The 16,573-nt window shown below is 38.6% G+C and overlaps 1 protein-coding gene across 1 annotated transcript in view; it reads left to right on the forward strand.

Annotated features, from left to right (window-relative positions):
• Window positions 1-16,573, forward strand: part of FRMD4A (FERM domain containing 4A) — a 292,241-nt gene that overhangs the window by 123,640 nt on the left and 152,028 nt on the right. Inside the window, exon 5 of the mRNA XM_036761667.1 lies at window positions 6,514-6,598. Coding sequence (XP_036617562.1) covers window positions 6,514-6,598 — 85 coding nt within the window. The remainder of the gene's footprint in view (window positions 1-6,513; window positions 6,599-16,573) is intronic.

Consider the following 16,573-nt stretch of genomic DNA (forward strand, 5'->3'; position numbering starts at 1 on the left):
ATTTAGCCCAGCTCAGTGCCACTATAGCTCTGGCAGTGTACCCAGCATGTCAGGAAAATAAAGAGAGACTAGGTTAAATCTCCTTAAATCCAGCTTTTCACAAACAGTGACCTGGAAGCAATTGAAGAAAACAAAGAAAGAGAAGCAGAAAAATTTTATTTGAAAGGAGAGGATTTTTACAGTCACTTTTGTGAAAGACTGTCCTGACTGATATGACGCTATCTTTTGTCACTTAGGAGTAGCAGTGATTGTGCATATCCTAAAGTGTAGCTACTTACTATGACCTACTGCATATTAATTTGACCCTAGACATATGTTTTCAGTTAAGACTTAGTGCTTTTAAAACTTTAAATAGTTTAGATGTTCAGCTGCCGACTTACTGAGATTTCTATTCCAGATCTCATTAGCTTTATTCATTCTCTTTCCTCCCAATGCCTCTCTCTCCTTCCCTCCATCCTACCCCCCTCTCTTTCTCTCTCTTTTCCCCTCCCTCTCTCTTCTTTCTCTCCCTTTCCCTCCTCTCTCTTCTCTCTTTCTCCCTTCTCTCTTCCTCCCTCTTCTCTCTCTCCTTTCCTCCCTCTCTCCCTGTTTCTCTCTCTCTCTCTCTCTCTCTCTCTCTCTCTCTCTCTCTCTCTCTCTCTCTCTCTCTCTCTCTCCTTCCCTCCCTCCCTTTCTCTCCCTCCCTTTTTCTCTCTCTCTCTCTCTCTCCCTCCTTCTCTTCCCCCCTCTCCCCCTCCTTCTCTTTCTATCTCTCTCCCTATCCCTCTTTCCTTCTCTTTTCCTTCCCTTTGCTTCTCTCCCACTGCCCTTCCTCCCTAATTTTCACCACAAAACAGGCAATCAAAATGTAGCATTTCTGTTTGTTACAAAATAAATTGTTCATTAGCATATTTAATTAGCCCTTGAAATATAGACTGGATGAATTGCAAGTGACAAAGTCTGGTGATGAGTGTGAGATGAAGGAGGAAAGATAAGAGGCAAGCAGTTGTGGTAACAGTTAGCTGGATGCCCTCAAATGCTTTGTTAAACCCGGATAGTGTTAAATCCCTTCTAGCAGTTTCTTCTAGCAAATTCTCCTGGAAGAAAAAGAAAATATCATTTTCCCACACTTCAGAGAATCCTGCTTGAGTGCTGAAATGCTCTGCTTTGAGAACAATCACGTAACTCCTCCATACATTATGGGGGGGGAGGGCAGATTCTTCCAGGCAAATGAATTTTGGTCCCTAGTGCTTACAGTTAAGGTCGATCGTTCTCAAAGAAAACTATTAACTTATAAAGCCAATACCTTCTAACTCAGAATGGGATTCTGTTCTGCTAAATATGGCAAAGGACCTTCCTCAGAATTATCTAGTGGAGGTACTGATTCCAACATAAATCTTTGATTTCCTTAGATTTACTGTGGGAAGAGATATTTTCGTTATGAATTAGTTGGGTCTTCATTGTTTTGTGCTGGAAGGTCAAGGAAATGGTGCAACACTGCCACCTAATGCCAAGAAGAAGAAGAATATTTTAAAAAATGTAAAATCAAAAGAAAACTTCGATTGAGAGGAAGATTCAGCCCATAATATCAATATTTCGCTCCCCCTTCCCTGGAGGACTCTCCTCCCTGATGCATGAAATGCTTTCCTCCTCTAAGGATTATAAATCGAGGCTTTCCAAGGTTAGTAAGCACAAATTCAATTTCTGACACACAATGCAGGTGGGAAGTTGCAGCACAGACTTAAGTGTTATTCAGGGTTATACAACCAGTGTGTCTTGTTACTTAGGATTTTCCAGGCTATTGATCTGACAAGCAAAGATACTGGAAACAGCTTTGAGGGCTTTATCAAGTAGAAGATGATTTTTTTCCTTGGGTTTCTCTTCATGATTCCGCATTAGATCATGATCCTGATATCCCCAATGACTTTAAAGAATCAGAGATTCAGAGTTGAAAGCACCCTCAAAGACCAACTCGAACCTGAAAAAGACTGCCTTCCATGTTGTACCCAAAAATAGTCATCCAGCTTTTGCTCGAAGACTTCTAGTAAGAGGAAACCTACTGCCTCCTAAGAAAATGAATTTTACATTTGGATAACTCTAATAATAGGGTTGGAAGAGACTTTGGAGATCATCTAGTCCCCTGATTTTACAGATGAGACAAGACCCAGGAAAGTTTAGTGAGGCCTAAGATCATACAGTCATTGATAGAGCTAACAATTGAAACCGGGTGCCATGTTTCCAAATCCACTGTTCTGCACACTGCTACCTCCTCATATAAGAAGTGTTTCCTTACATAAAAAAATAAATTTGCTACTTTACAACTTTCACCTTTTGCTTTCCTTTTGCCCTCTTGAGTAAAACAGAGTATGCCATTTTTCACATGAGACTCCTTAAAATACTTGAGAAAAAACATCTATCATGTCTCCTCTAAATCTTTTCCTTTCCAGATTAAACATCCCCATTTTCTTCACCCTATTACTGTGTCTTTACTACATTGGTTCTCCTCCACTAGACATTCTAGGTTCTTCCTAAAATAAGCCAATCAGAACATAATTGAGTGTTCCAGATATGAGCTAATCTGAAGAGAGCATGACTATTACATCCCTAGTTGTTCTGGACACCCTCCTCTCTTAATGCAACTTAGATTATATTCTTTGTTGGGCTCCCATGTCACACTTTTGACTCATACTGAGCTTGTATTTGGGCAGTTGGTGGGCTCTGTGTATAGAGTACTGGACCTGGAATCAGGAAGACTCATCTTTCTGAGTTCAAATCTGGCCTTAGACACTTACTAACTGTGTGACTCTGGGCAAGTCTCTTACCCTTGTTTGCCTTGGTTTCTTCATCTGTAAAATGAGCTGGAGAGGGAAATGGCAAACAAACTCCTGCAGTATTCGCCAAAAAAATCCCAAATGGCTGTCGTAAAGAGTCTGACACAACTGAATAATGACTAAACAACGAGCTCGTAGTCAATAAAAATCCTGATTTTTTTTCACTTCAACATGCCTCCCCCATCTTACACTAACCAAATTGATTCTTTTGAATCCAATTTGTAAGATTTTATATTTTTCCAGATTGTATTCATCTGGTTGGTTGTGTCCCACTATTTTAACCTGTGAAGATCCTTTTGGCTCTGCAGTCTGTGTTAGCTTTACCTCCTAGCTTTGGGTCATCTGTAAGTTCAGTAAGTGTGATATCAGTGCCTTCATGCATATTATTGACAAAAGTGTCAAAATACCCAAAGCCAAGGACAAATTCCTGGGTAACTCTGCTATAACTCTCCATCTGAGCTGATATCTAAATATTAATGATTACTCTTTAGGGTCTGACCAAATAGTGCAGAGAAAAACAAGAATCTACATTAGTAAACCTCAGAATGAACTGAGGCTAGTGAGGAAAACTAAAGACAATAAAATGGTTCTAATTATTGGGAATTTATTCAAAGCAATATCAGGGAAAAGAGAAAAATGACTACTTCCTTTTCTAAATATTTGCTAACCAGCTCTTTTTAAAATAGTCTAAATTTCAATCAAGCTCATTGATGTATGGTCTTTAGATTCTGTTTTCTTTCTTTTAAAAAAAAAATCTGAACTGAATTTGTCCTTCAATCCCTCAAAACTTTCTCTCATTCTTCCTGGTTATAGCAGTATTAGCTAGTGTTTATATTGCATGTTAAAGTTTGTAAAGCACTTTACACGTGTTATCTCCATTGATTTTTGCAACCTTGTGAGGTAGGTGATATTACTATCCTATTTGACAGATGAGGACACTGAGGTTGAGGGAGGTTAAGTGACTTGCCTTAGGTGACACAACTAATAAGTGTCTGAGGCAGATTTTATCTCATATCTTCCTGACTCCTGACCTAGCACTCTATCCATTGGGCTACCTAGCTACCTTGGGACTTAATTCCAACTTTGTCAGCACAGTCGATTTACCCTAAATATGAAATGATCTGATTAAAATCTTTCATGATCAAGTATGAATGAGTGATGGGCTTATTAATGTAATGAGAAAAACACTCAATGGATCGAGAGTCAAAGGACCTGAATTATAACTCTAGCATTACTCTACCTACTGAGATAGCTTCCCTGTTGTTTCCTAATCTACAGAATGAAGACTAGAAGATTTCTGCAGTCTCTTCTAGTTCTAAGTCTATAACCCAATGCAAAGGACCAAGGCATGTTTTCATTCTTAAAACAGGAATTGATTAACCCAAATGAACCAAATTCATAAAATGGGTACTATAGCAAGATTTTTTGAACAGGGAAGATTTCAAAGTGGCCCTTACCAACTCCTGGTTTTCACCTGTGCCCTAACCCTATAAATATATATTCGACATAAGAAAAACAGGAATTAATAACTTGGCATTCCATTTCTGAAATACCATCTTTTCCTGCCATTGGGTGTCATAAAACCAGTGTTAGGAATAATTAACTTAGAGCAATAAAGTCACTGAATCATTGTACCAAAACAAACACCAACAATAACAACCCTCATAAAGTCATCTGGTAGTTTTTACTAAGAAGAATATCCAAATTTTCCATAACTGAAAGCTGTCAGTTCTCTTCTTGAATATCTCCAAATTCTATACAGTGAATAGACCAGCATTTTACTAGATATTATATGGCATTTGCTATCATTTAGCTTTCTTACTAGTTGTCTGACCCCCCCACCCTTAGCATCTCTGGCCAGAGATCTCCCAAAGCTGCTGCTACTGCTCTTTCAGTCACCTCCAAGGCCCACAACTGGTGCTACCACTGCATGTGCTGTGGGCCATCCCTACCCCAGTGTCACAGACTTTTCCTGCTGACCTAAGTTGTCTTAGGCTGGAAAAATGTCTCACCCCAACCTCTTGTAGGTTCTGCTGCTTCAAAATTCAATTAAACATTATTTTAAAGTTGTTTGGAGGGAAACGTTGGGAGAGTTTGGCTGGGTTGCTTCCTATAATCCACCATCTTGGCTCCACCAGTCAGGCTTTTCAGTAATCCCTTCCAATTATTTTTCCCCATTTCTAGAAAATGTGAATAAATATAGTCACTTGGATTTATAAGAAACAAACACTAGCAGACACTATACCATATGAGAATTTACTCAATGATATTTGTCATATACAAGCCATTTTAAAAGTCAAAGTTTTGGCATTAAAAGCTACATTGTGCATGTCTATGTGGCCACAGATTCTGCAGAGACAATGTTTTGGCAAAAAGTAAACCCTGAAACCAATGTGTGAAGATACATTTTTGTTCCTATGAATTTAAATCATTTTTGTGTCTTTCATCTTGGGGAAAAATAAACTTCTAAGAACCATCTGTATGACAGATGTGTATAAATTCAATTTTATATGGTACTATATGCATTGGCACCACAGAATTAGGAAACTTTTCTTTCTTTGGATATGTAGAAATCATAGCAACCTCCTCTCCACCTCTGGAAAGAGAAACAGTAGTGGTTTTCAACACAGGTAGTGTTAAGGTACCTTAATGGTACCTCATTCAACCCTATTGAACTTATTACAAAAAAGACATTCAATTGAACACAGCCTATTTGGAGCAGTGGTACCAAATAGATCCCCGAGGTCTACCTATTGGCTTATAAAGGCACAAGTTAACATTCTCTATCTTGTATTATATTCTTATTTATTTTGTTAAACACTTCACAACTGCATTTTAATCTGGTTAAAACCAGGAGTTTGACACCTCTGATTTGGAGTATAAAGAATAAATTAATGCTGAAAATTGCTAATACCAAGGCAAGTTGGAGAAAGAGGTAAATAATGAGGTTGAAGCCCTAGTCTCACAAATTAATGGCAGACTCATTACCTTAAGTATCAAGGAAGTCCATAAAGGACAGATGTAACTGTGCAAGAAACTACAATACAGTTTCTTCCTAAAGAGATGTATCATAAACACATTGAATCTTATAGTTTAAAGCAACCACAGGAGTCATAAAGTCTACTTACCTGCTGAGTAATTCCTTCTATGACAACCCTGGCAAATGGTTGTCCTGGCTGTATTTGAAGACCTTCAGTGATGAAGAACTCATTAAATCCTGAGGCACCTGTTCTACTTTTGAACAGCTCCAATTTTTAAGAAGTGGGGTTCCCCATGCCATCATAATGTTGAGCTGAAATCTCCTTCTCTATAACACTCACCCACTGTTTCTAGTTTTGCCTTCTGGGACTGAACAAACTAATGCAAATTATTCTTTCACATAATAGTCCTTCAAATACAGCACCCTCTCTCCCCAAGTCTTCTCCATTTCCCTGAAATGTTCCTAGTATGCCATGGTTCGAATCTTCTCACCATCCTAATTACCTTCCTTTAGACACATTTCAACTTGCAATGTCCTTCCTAAAAATCAGAAAATTTTTATTGAGTAGATAGAGAAATACCCACCAATTAAGACATCTTTCTGCATTTGTATATGTATGCACTCTGGTCCTCATTCAGTGTTTTACTTTATAGTTTACCGTAGCAGTGGACTTTTCTGCTCCCATAACTTCTGCCTCTCCTTAATTACTGTTTTCTCTTTCAGGTTCTATATTGAAAGCATTTCATACCTAAAGGATAATGCCACCATTGAGCTATTCTTCTTGAATGCAAAATCCTGCATCTATAAGGTAAGAATTCTTTGTCAAAACTGAGAGTTGTCTTTCTGAAACTTGATGGCATCATTTAAAACTGTGGCTTATAAGATTTCCACAAGAAGGTTTATTGTATTGACATATACATTTCTGTGAGTTAGAACTTTATGCAACAAATAGGAGATGTCTAAGCTGTAGCTTCTGGGCTTGTTTCCTTGTGAAATTTCCTTGGGTTTCCTTGATAAGTGTTCAGGCAACAGATCTATGGATACATGGAAGACAGTTCCTCATTATGTAACCCATAAAGTGGCCCATTTTGAAAGGTCTTGCAAAAACATGGATATTTACAAGAACTTGGTTCAAATTCTGGTTCTCTCACTTCTTTTTATATAACTGTGTATATAAACTTCATTCCTCTAAGTCTCAGTTTCCTTATCCTTTATATGATCAAATAATGTTGCACTACTTATTTAAGAGATTTTTGTAAACATTAGGGCATGAAAAATGTATTATCATTATGAACACTACACTTTCTATGGTGCAATGGAATAGGAGTTAAAGGGAGAACTGAAAACTTCCTGATAGTGACAAGTTCATCTTGGGAAGTTTTTGGCATCTGCCACTCTCGAACTTTTCCAACTGGTTTGGTGGTATTTGAAGGAAGTTAGGGACCTCAGTGGAACCCTAGCCAACAGGCAAACATGGTACCAGAAAACATGGCACCTTTAACAGAGGTAGCATCAACTTTAAAAATCACTATTTCTTCCCTTCCCTCTCTATAAAACAAATCAAACATGTTAGGGATCTGAGCGTCAGACCAAAGGCGTCAGACCAGGATTGTGAAGGCCCAATTATTCATTTTTCAGTTGCATTTGACACTTTGTGACCCCATTTAGGGTTTTCTTGGCAAAGATATTGGAATAGTTTGCCATTTCCTTCTCCAACTCATTTTACAGATGAAGAAACTAAGGCAAACAGGGTTAAGTGACTTGCTCAGGGTCACACAGCTAGTAAATACCTGAGGTCAGAGTTGAACTCAGGAAGATGAGTCTTCCTGACTCTAAGCCCCACACTCTATCCACTGCACCACCTAGCTGCCCTTTATGAGGGCCAGTTGAGGACAAAAGGCCTATGTGATGAAAGGGGCAAATGATAGAAAATATTAAATGGCTTGGATTATGGAATTCCTTATACCAAAATGGTACTCATTTGGATGATTCTATTTTAAAATATAAATAATGGACAGACCATGAACAAACATCATGACTGAGCTCACAAATTTCAGTAAAGGACATCTGAAGGAACATGTCACAATTCCTAATTTTCCTAATGAGTAGGACTCTTGTAAGTTGTAACAAAGAGAAAATGGAGGATCTAGTAGTTTTCATGTCAAAACAGGCTCTAGTAAGATTTCAAAATACTTTAATCCTGACCTTGTAAACTTTAAAGAAATGTTGTCAAAATGATTCCAAGTAAAGAGAATAGCCAGTTCTAATGGAAACCATACTATCAGAGTTCTTATCCTAGATACGTGTACATATGGGAGCCAAAGTACAATATCTCCATTTAGGCAGTTGCTGACTTAATTACAAGGAATTTAAGAGCGCCTGGATTAAGTACTCTTTTAATTTCACATCCTTTTTATTATTATGCTTATTGCGGGGGTGGGGGGGCGGAACTCAAATGAACTTACTATGTACACAAAAAAGTTGATATACTTGTGTGATTTTATATGCAATCCTTGTGTTAATAAGTCTCACAGGCGCAAATATACCATGAGGAATTTCTCTTTCTCTCACTTCTCTAGCCTTCTCCCACCAACCCAGATAACCTGGGAACTCCCTGTCTGATGCCACCCAGTAGATTATTGGCAGCTCCCCTTATAAGTGCACAAGGCTCCAGACATAAACAGATTTATTTACAAAGAACACAGAAGGGGTCTATTAAGTCTCAGCTAAAATCCTACCTTCTATAGGAAGCATTTTTCTGCCCCCCCTTAATTCTAATGCCTTCCTGCTGATGATTATCTCCACTTTATCCTGTACATAGCCAGTTTTTATCATTGCATAATGTCTCCTCCATTAGACTGTGAGCTCCTTGAGAGCAGGGACTGTCTTTTGCCTTTCTTTGTACCCCGAGCACTTAGCACAGTGCCTTGCACGTAGTAGGTATTTAACAAATGGTTATTGATTGACATGAAGCCTCAGTCACTTACACTATAGCCTAGGATGGGGCTCCAGCAGAGGGTTCCCATAATCATTCCTCCACATCAGTCCTCTCTTTCATGGCTCCCCCACTCCTTCTCCCTTCCCATTGGTACCCTACCAGCAACTTGAGCTTCCTTTGCCGTTGTTCTGCCTCATACAGTTCTTCTTATATCTCAGCCCAAGTCATCAGTCCTTTTTCCCCACCCAAATCCTCTCCTCTTCATTAGCTTATGTAGATGGCACAATACTGTTTGCCTGTGGTTTGCTTCGTTATTTGTAAGGGAGAACCCTGTGCCTCGCTCTCCTCCTGCACATTAAATCAACCAAAGTTCCTGATAGCCACCACTAGATGGCATCAATCAGTCCCTTGGCTTGGGAATCACTCAGTCTGGGGAAGAACACTCCATGGTCCACAAGCTATCAGAGTTGAGTTTTTATCTCAAAGGCAGCTCCAGAATTATTTAAAAGGGTGAAATATACAGCTGGGAAAACCTTTTCCCCCTACCACTTTGCAATACAGGTTATCTTATTTGTGAAAATATGTAGAACTGCCTAGCTTGAAATGCCCTGCTTGGGGAAGTAACGGTTTTCATTAACTGAAGCCTTCATGCAGAAGATGGAAGACTATTTGCAAGGGATATTACAAACAAGAATCCTACTCAGCTATAAGTTAAATTAGGTGGCCTCTAAGTTACTTCCCAACTCTGAAATTCTTTTGAGTTATTGAATACTTGTGTCCCCAGAATGTTGTATGTAAATCATTTTTTTGTACATTGGCTCATTTTAAGTGCAGTATAGTATCTTGCTAGTTTAATGAATTCTAACTGAAATGAACAATCACCTCCTTGCTTCCAATATTTTAAAGAGTTTTGATTTATTAGAATGTCCAGCTCCCTAGCACAGTGCCTGGCAAATAGAATGTCCTTAATGCTGATTGATTGATTAATTACTCACTCATCCACTGACATAGTTTGCAAACCTCCCCATCACTCTCCTGCAGCTTAGGAGATAGATAGCCTTTGCAAGTTGTCCTGTCTAAAAATTCAGCATCCTGATGACAAACTGGTGATCAGCTTATCCAAACTTAGAATGGTCCTTGGACAACAGAGATTAAGGTTATCACTTGACCCTTACTCTAAGTCTTTTCAGCTTAGTAATAGTGATAACAACAATGACTAGAACTTATATAGCACTTTAAAGTTTGCAGAGCACTTTACATATATTATCTCTTTTGATCCTCTCAAAAAACCTGTGAGGTTGTTGCTCTTCTTATCCCCTTGAGGAAACTGAGGGACAGAGCTACACAGGCTAATAAGTGTGTAAGTCAAGATTTGAAGTCAGATCTTCATGAGTCCAAATTCATTATTCTGTATCATACCATGTATCATCTGGATGCCTCTTGTCATACCTGACAGAATTTGTCCTCCATTTATATATAGGGGTTTGAGAGAATATCATTATATTTCTTTTGGCTACAATTTGCCTTCTTAGCTGACTGGAGGAAATAACTATCACCTTCCACAAGGGGGCAGGCTTGGCAACAAATTGAATATCTGAATGGAAAATTCAACCAAGCAGTACTTAAAGGAATAAACACAAAATTTAGGCTCTCAGAATGGAGTACTTTCTCACTAAAAATTGTTTGGTCTAATAAACATGTGCATACACCACACACACACACAAAACTGACCTATTATTTGTTATTTTTCCAAGCCTGTGATTTCATCCCTGGAAGCTCCCTCTTCCAGTATATATCAGCATATGAAGCTGCATGACATAGTTCATAAAGTGAATTTGAATCCTGCCTCTGACACATATTAGCCCTGTGACCTTGGGCAATTCATTTAACATCTCTGAGTCTGCAAATTGAGTGTGCAGGGACAAGACCTGTCTAGGATCCTTTTAGCTGTAAATCTATGATCCTATTAACTATTCTGCAATTTACAGACATAGAATTGCCTGGGGCAGTGTGAGGTTAAATGACTTGCCCAGGATCACACAGACAGTATGTGTCAGAGACAGGACTAGGACCCAGGTTAGACTTGAAGGCATGCCCTCCGTGGCTAGTCCACCCTGCCTCTTACCTATTGTTTATTATGTCATCCTAAAATGAAATTTTCCCTGTGTAGATTATTGAGCCATAGAAATAAAGTATTTTCTACCTCTAAACAGTTCACTAGAGTACCATCATGGCTTTCAAGCCAGAGGATAAGGCATTGGTCCTTTTTATATTAGGAGCTGAGGACATGGGGGAAGGGACACAGAGTGGAGTTAAGGTAACACAAAAATAAGAAGCAAAATCAACCCTTGAATTCTTTCCAAAACCAAAACAAACTCTAAAAAAGCCTCACACACTATGAAATGGTAGTCATATAGTTGTATAGTTTCTTATGGCTTAATTGCTTTAAATTTAAATTTTTTTAAACCTTCCCCAACTTTGGAACTTGAAAGGAAGTGTGCCATCCTAGGTACGAAGATGCAGCACTCATCTTTCTCTCCAGCCCCCATTATTTTGTTATGTGTTCTTTTAGACTTTCTTTACATTACTCCATCCTCTTCTAGTAACCCATTCATTTTATCCACATTTTTAGGGACTGTCATTTTGGACTGTGGCACTAATCTACAGGTCTACAGAATTGAATGAGATCTTAACTTGCCTAACCATTGTCCACGTAGAGGTGATGATTGATATTTTGAACCAAGCATGTCTCAAGGACAAGGCCTAGATAAAGTCACTCTGCTGACTTGTCTGGTAATTGAACCAGAGCACCAACAGATTCAAAGGATCAAAGGATCTCCAGTGGAAATCAGCCCAGAGCTCAACTTCTTCTACCCATACAATTTCCTCTGCAATGCCCCTGACAAAGAATTACCTAGCTCTCATTTTATGACTTCCCAGTGATGAAGAATTCACTCCTTACTGAAGGCAGCCCATTCAACTTTGGGCATATTCTAACTGTTGGGAAATTTTTCCTAACATCTAGTTGAGTTCTCCCTCTCTGCAGCTCCCATCCACTGTTCCTACTTTAGCCTTTTTGAACCATGTAAAACAAATCACATCCCATTTCCACATGGCACCCCTTCAAATACCTAAAATATTTCAGGATATGTGTTAATGTTGATGTTAATGTTGAAGGCTCATAATGATCAAGGTATTCCTCTTCACAAGTTGCACATTGTTGATAAATAATATCTGTGTCCCTTCCCCCATGTCCTCATTTCCTAATATAAAAAAGGACCAATGCCTTAACCTCCTTGTTGAAAGCTGTGATGGCACTCTAGGGAGCTGTTTACTTCTGTGCTTGGATGGATCTGTGATCTCATCAATATAGTGCAGGGTGCAAACTCATAGTTTCCTTTTCATCCTGTGTTACTCTTATCCATGCCTTCCTATGAATTCTCCATGGACTGTCTGCCCAATATTCCTCTAGGTCTTTTGATTTTACATGGATATTATTATAGCACATGGGCCACCCACCTGTTAGCTCTTGCTCTCAATACATAATAGACCCATCTGCTTTTTCAGTCATTTACATCTTTGATAGTAGCTTTAAAAAACATTATTGATATATTTGGGTCTTAAGTAATAGATGGTCCCCAACAAATGCCCAAACACCCCAACAAAGCACATTCCACAGAAGTTAATTTATCTATTGTTATCAGAAACAAGAGAATGTATCCTTTAGTGTAAATTGCATGATACTAACGTTTTTCATTGTATTTCACTGGAGTTTTGTTTCCTTTAAATATAAACTTCATTTACATTATTTTAGTGATTCTGTATATCTTTCTACTCTTCTTTATCCCTTCTGTCTTGCTTCATAAAAGCATTTCTATGTTTTTTCAAATTCTTTGTATCTGTTATTACTTATAGTACAGGAATATTACATTACAGTCATATGCCAACATTTGTTGAAACATTCCCCATTCATTGGGCACATATTTTGCCCAGATTTTTGTTATCACAAATAGTGCTCCTATAAATACTTTTGTACATATGGATCTCCTCTTGCTGTCAGTAACCTCCTTGAGGCATAGTTCCAGGAGCAGAAGCACTGGTTCAAAAGTATATGGATGATATAGTCATATCATTTGCATCATGCCAAATTTTTTTCTGGAATGTTTAAACCAATTCGCAGTTGCCTGGGAAATGAAATTCTGTGCCTATCTTCCTTGTAGTCCCTTCAACTATGAATTTTCCCATATTTTATACACTTTGCTAACTTGATGTGTGATATAATACCTCAGGGTTAGTTTAGTTTTACATCTTTCCAATTATTAGTTTTTGAAGAATTATGCAAATAATTACTGATTACATTTCTTCTTTTGAAAATAGTTTGTTCAAACAGATGTCCTGTTAATATCTTTTAGATACCATCTTCGCATGCATCTTCACTGGTCATGGGCCACAGCCTAGCTCTGCCTACCATAGGGCTCTTCCATGCCTGCTGGGTAAAACAGTCTTGTTTCTTTGAATATTTAAGTAGTACATGATTTGCAGCCATGCAGCATCACCAGAAGATACTACATGCTGATTTAAAAGATAGGTTTTTGAGTCATGGAGAAGCTTGAAGTCATTAAAAGCACTTCTTTTTGTTGTTGAGTTGTTTCAGTCATGTCCAACTCTTTGTGACACCATTTGGGGTTTTCTTGGTAAAGATACTGGAATGGTTTGCCATTGCCTTCCTCCAGATGAGGAAACTGAGGCAAATACGGTTAAGCGACTTGCCCAGGGTCACACAGCTAGTAAGTGTCTAAGGCCAGATTTGAACTCAGGAAGATGAGTCTTCCTGACTCCAAGACTGGCACTCTACTGCACCATGTAGCTGCCCCCAAAGCACTCTACCTTTCTCAGGTACTACCCCAAATTTATATTTTCCAAATATAATGTAGCCTGCTCTTTTCCTCTTACTCAATTCTAGATCCAGTTTATTGTCTATATGCATTTTCTTTCCATGATTTAGGTACTGAAGAAAGTTCTCTAGACTCTTCACCCAGTGGCATAGTAATAATTTTAACAGTAGGCCATTTTTTATTCTTCATCCTTTTGATTTTTGATGTATAGATAGTTAGGCCAAACTCTTTTGAGTGATTTGGGAGTCAGTCAGTCAGTCAGTCAGTCAACAGTCATTTATTGTGTCAGGCACTATGCTAAGCCTTTAGGACAAAGAAAGACAGAAACAAGGAGCTCGCATTCAAATGACAGCTAGGTGGTCCTGTGGCTGGTTCTGTGGCTAGTTCTGAGCAGTGTGCTTGGAATTAGGAACTTTAGTTTCCTCAGCTGTAAATTGGAGATAATAACAGTACTTACCTCACAGGTTTCTTTGACATTTAAGTGAGATAATTTTTGTTAAGCACTTAGCACAGTGCCTGGCACATAGTAGGGCTATCTAAATGCTTATTCCCTTCCCCTAATTCCCCTCCTTCCCTTAATAATGGAGACAACATGCAAATAACTACATACAAGGTATTTACCATGTAAATAAGAGGTAATCTGGTAGGGAAGACACTAGCAGTGGGGATGAGAGAAGGCTTAAAGACAGTGGACTTTTTGAGCTGAGTCTGAAGAAAATCAGGGAAGGGAGGCAGAAGTGAGGAGGGAGAACACTGCAGGATGAAGAACAGTCAGTACAAACTCGGGAAATTGGAGCATGGTCTTGATTTTGTCCAGTTACGCTTCCCACCTTTGTTTGCTCTAGAGTAATTGCACAGCTTTGTCGTGAAGCATATAGACACTGTGCTGCTCAAGTCTAAATGCAGTCTCTCCATTGTCTTTGATGGAGAAGAGAGAATTAAAGAAATCTGGTCACATTGTTTCTATGTTTTACCTATGGTCCTTCTAGTTTCATTCCTCCTTAAATGCTTTCAGAATGATCTGGTTTAATTGGTTTTCTTGACAGGCTTTCTGCTTTTTTCTGTTTCCCTTTTTGCTCCTAATTCTGCATGACCCTCTTCTGTAAAATTTCACAAATGCATCTGTATTCCAATCTGGTATTCCCCTTCCCCAACATTTTCTTTGTTTGGCAAAAAGATCAAGCATTCACCTACTTGGGCAGGTTCTACATTCTTTCAACCTCCCCACATTGGCAATTGCTTGACATCACTTAAACTTCTTTGGGAAATGGTGATAATCTTTGTTGATCTGTCCCTTTGTCCATTTCTCTATTTTGTCTTGAAAAAAATGTGTTTAAATAATTTAGAGTTTCATTTACATGTTGCGTCTTTTCATTTTTATTCTTTCAGTTCAGTGTTAATTTCATTCTTTGCTCTAACCAGACTGTTTGTATAGAAAAAGCCAATTCAGGAATTATTTCCACATTGGTGATCGTTTCCTGTCTGTTAAAACCTAGGTAGTTTAATATTTTTTTGTCATGTTTCTTGGTGCTCCCCATGTTCTGTGCCTCTCAGATTTCCACTTGAAGAAAATACCCATGGTATATAGTCACTAGGTTTCTGTACTACCTATAAACCTTTACGTACTTTAGTTTCTTAAACCCAAGCCATATTTTTCAGTATTTTTTTGCTGCTTTCCCAGTTGCATCAAAGTTACAAAGCATTTAAGTATGTATTGATTTCTCAATTTGTTGTTTTCATCAAATTTTTCTTAGAATTCTTTAACCTACTCGTTCTCTGCAGTAGATGCAGACTCATAAGCTACAATTATTTTCACAATGGTCTTTTTTACGAGTGCTTATGATGAGCACTACATACAAAATGAAGGCACATATCCTATGAAATGATATAGATAATGATGATATCAACTCCACGAGCTGTTTTATTGGCTTCTCCAAGGAGAACCTTGGAACTAAATTTCCATTTAGCTTCAATTTCCTTTTGTCTTCTAGTTTCATTTTTATTAAAAATGCCACAACTAAGGTGGGGTGACTGTAGTTTTGCCCCAGGGTGCCTACATTTAGAGAACACTGACAACACTTATATGCTTCAGTAGCATAGAAACTACTAAGCTCAGCACTTAGCAAGAATGAATAATTAAGATAGGAACCGACTAGATGGCCAACTTACTCCCTTGCACCTTAAGTGATCTCCTCCCTCAGCCTACCTGCCTAGCTCCCATCACCATGACCTCTGCAGTAGTGACTTTACAGTGTCCTAGGATTTCTGTCCTTTCACTGGGATACACCCAGACATTCTACACCCATGGGGTCTGGTGTCTTATATTCTCCCATCCCCCACTGAATATCACTTTTAAAACTGATTTGAAAGAACCTTTCATGCTACCTACTCTGGGAAAAAATTTGTAACCTTGTTTGTGCCCCCAAAGTGCTATATATGGCTCTGGATTCAGTTCCTGTAATACAATGTCCATTCATTGTTACTGTACAAATAACACACATTTAGTATACCAATAGTTGGGCTAATGTTTATAGATAATCTAAAAATTACATGTTTCTCAGCAAAAGAAGAACTAGGAATTTCTTCACTTGTCAAGGCAGGGCAGGGGGAGCAGTTGAAGATAATATCCCCTCCCATACACATATTGTGGAGACAAAAGTCTGTGGGAGGATGAGGGGTGGTAGAAGACAGAGTAGGTAAGAAACTTCAGGGTCCTGGACCCTCTACAAATATACTGTTCTAGGCAAGTAGAAGTTCTTTTATAGAACAAGGCTTTCTTGTGAATAGGAGGTATTTCAAAGTCTGGACTCTCTGGGAAGCAGAGATTAGGCTGCTCTGGGATGGCATAGTCTTATGAACTTCATTCCTGCTGGCAAGAGAGGGCTCTGAAGGAACCCTTGAGAATATAATGACAGGGACCAGGCTCCTCTGGGGAAATTTCTCCATGGTC

This window comes from Trichosurus vulpecula, chromosome 5 (assembly GCF_011100635.1).
Source record: "Trichosurus vulpecula isolate mTriVul1 chromosome 5, mTriVul1.pri, whole genome shotgun sequence".
Lineage (NCBI taxonomy): Eukaryota > Metazoa > Chordata > Mammalia > Diprotodontia > Phalangeridae > Trichosurus > Trichosurus vulpecula.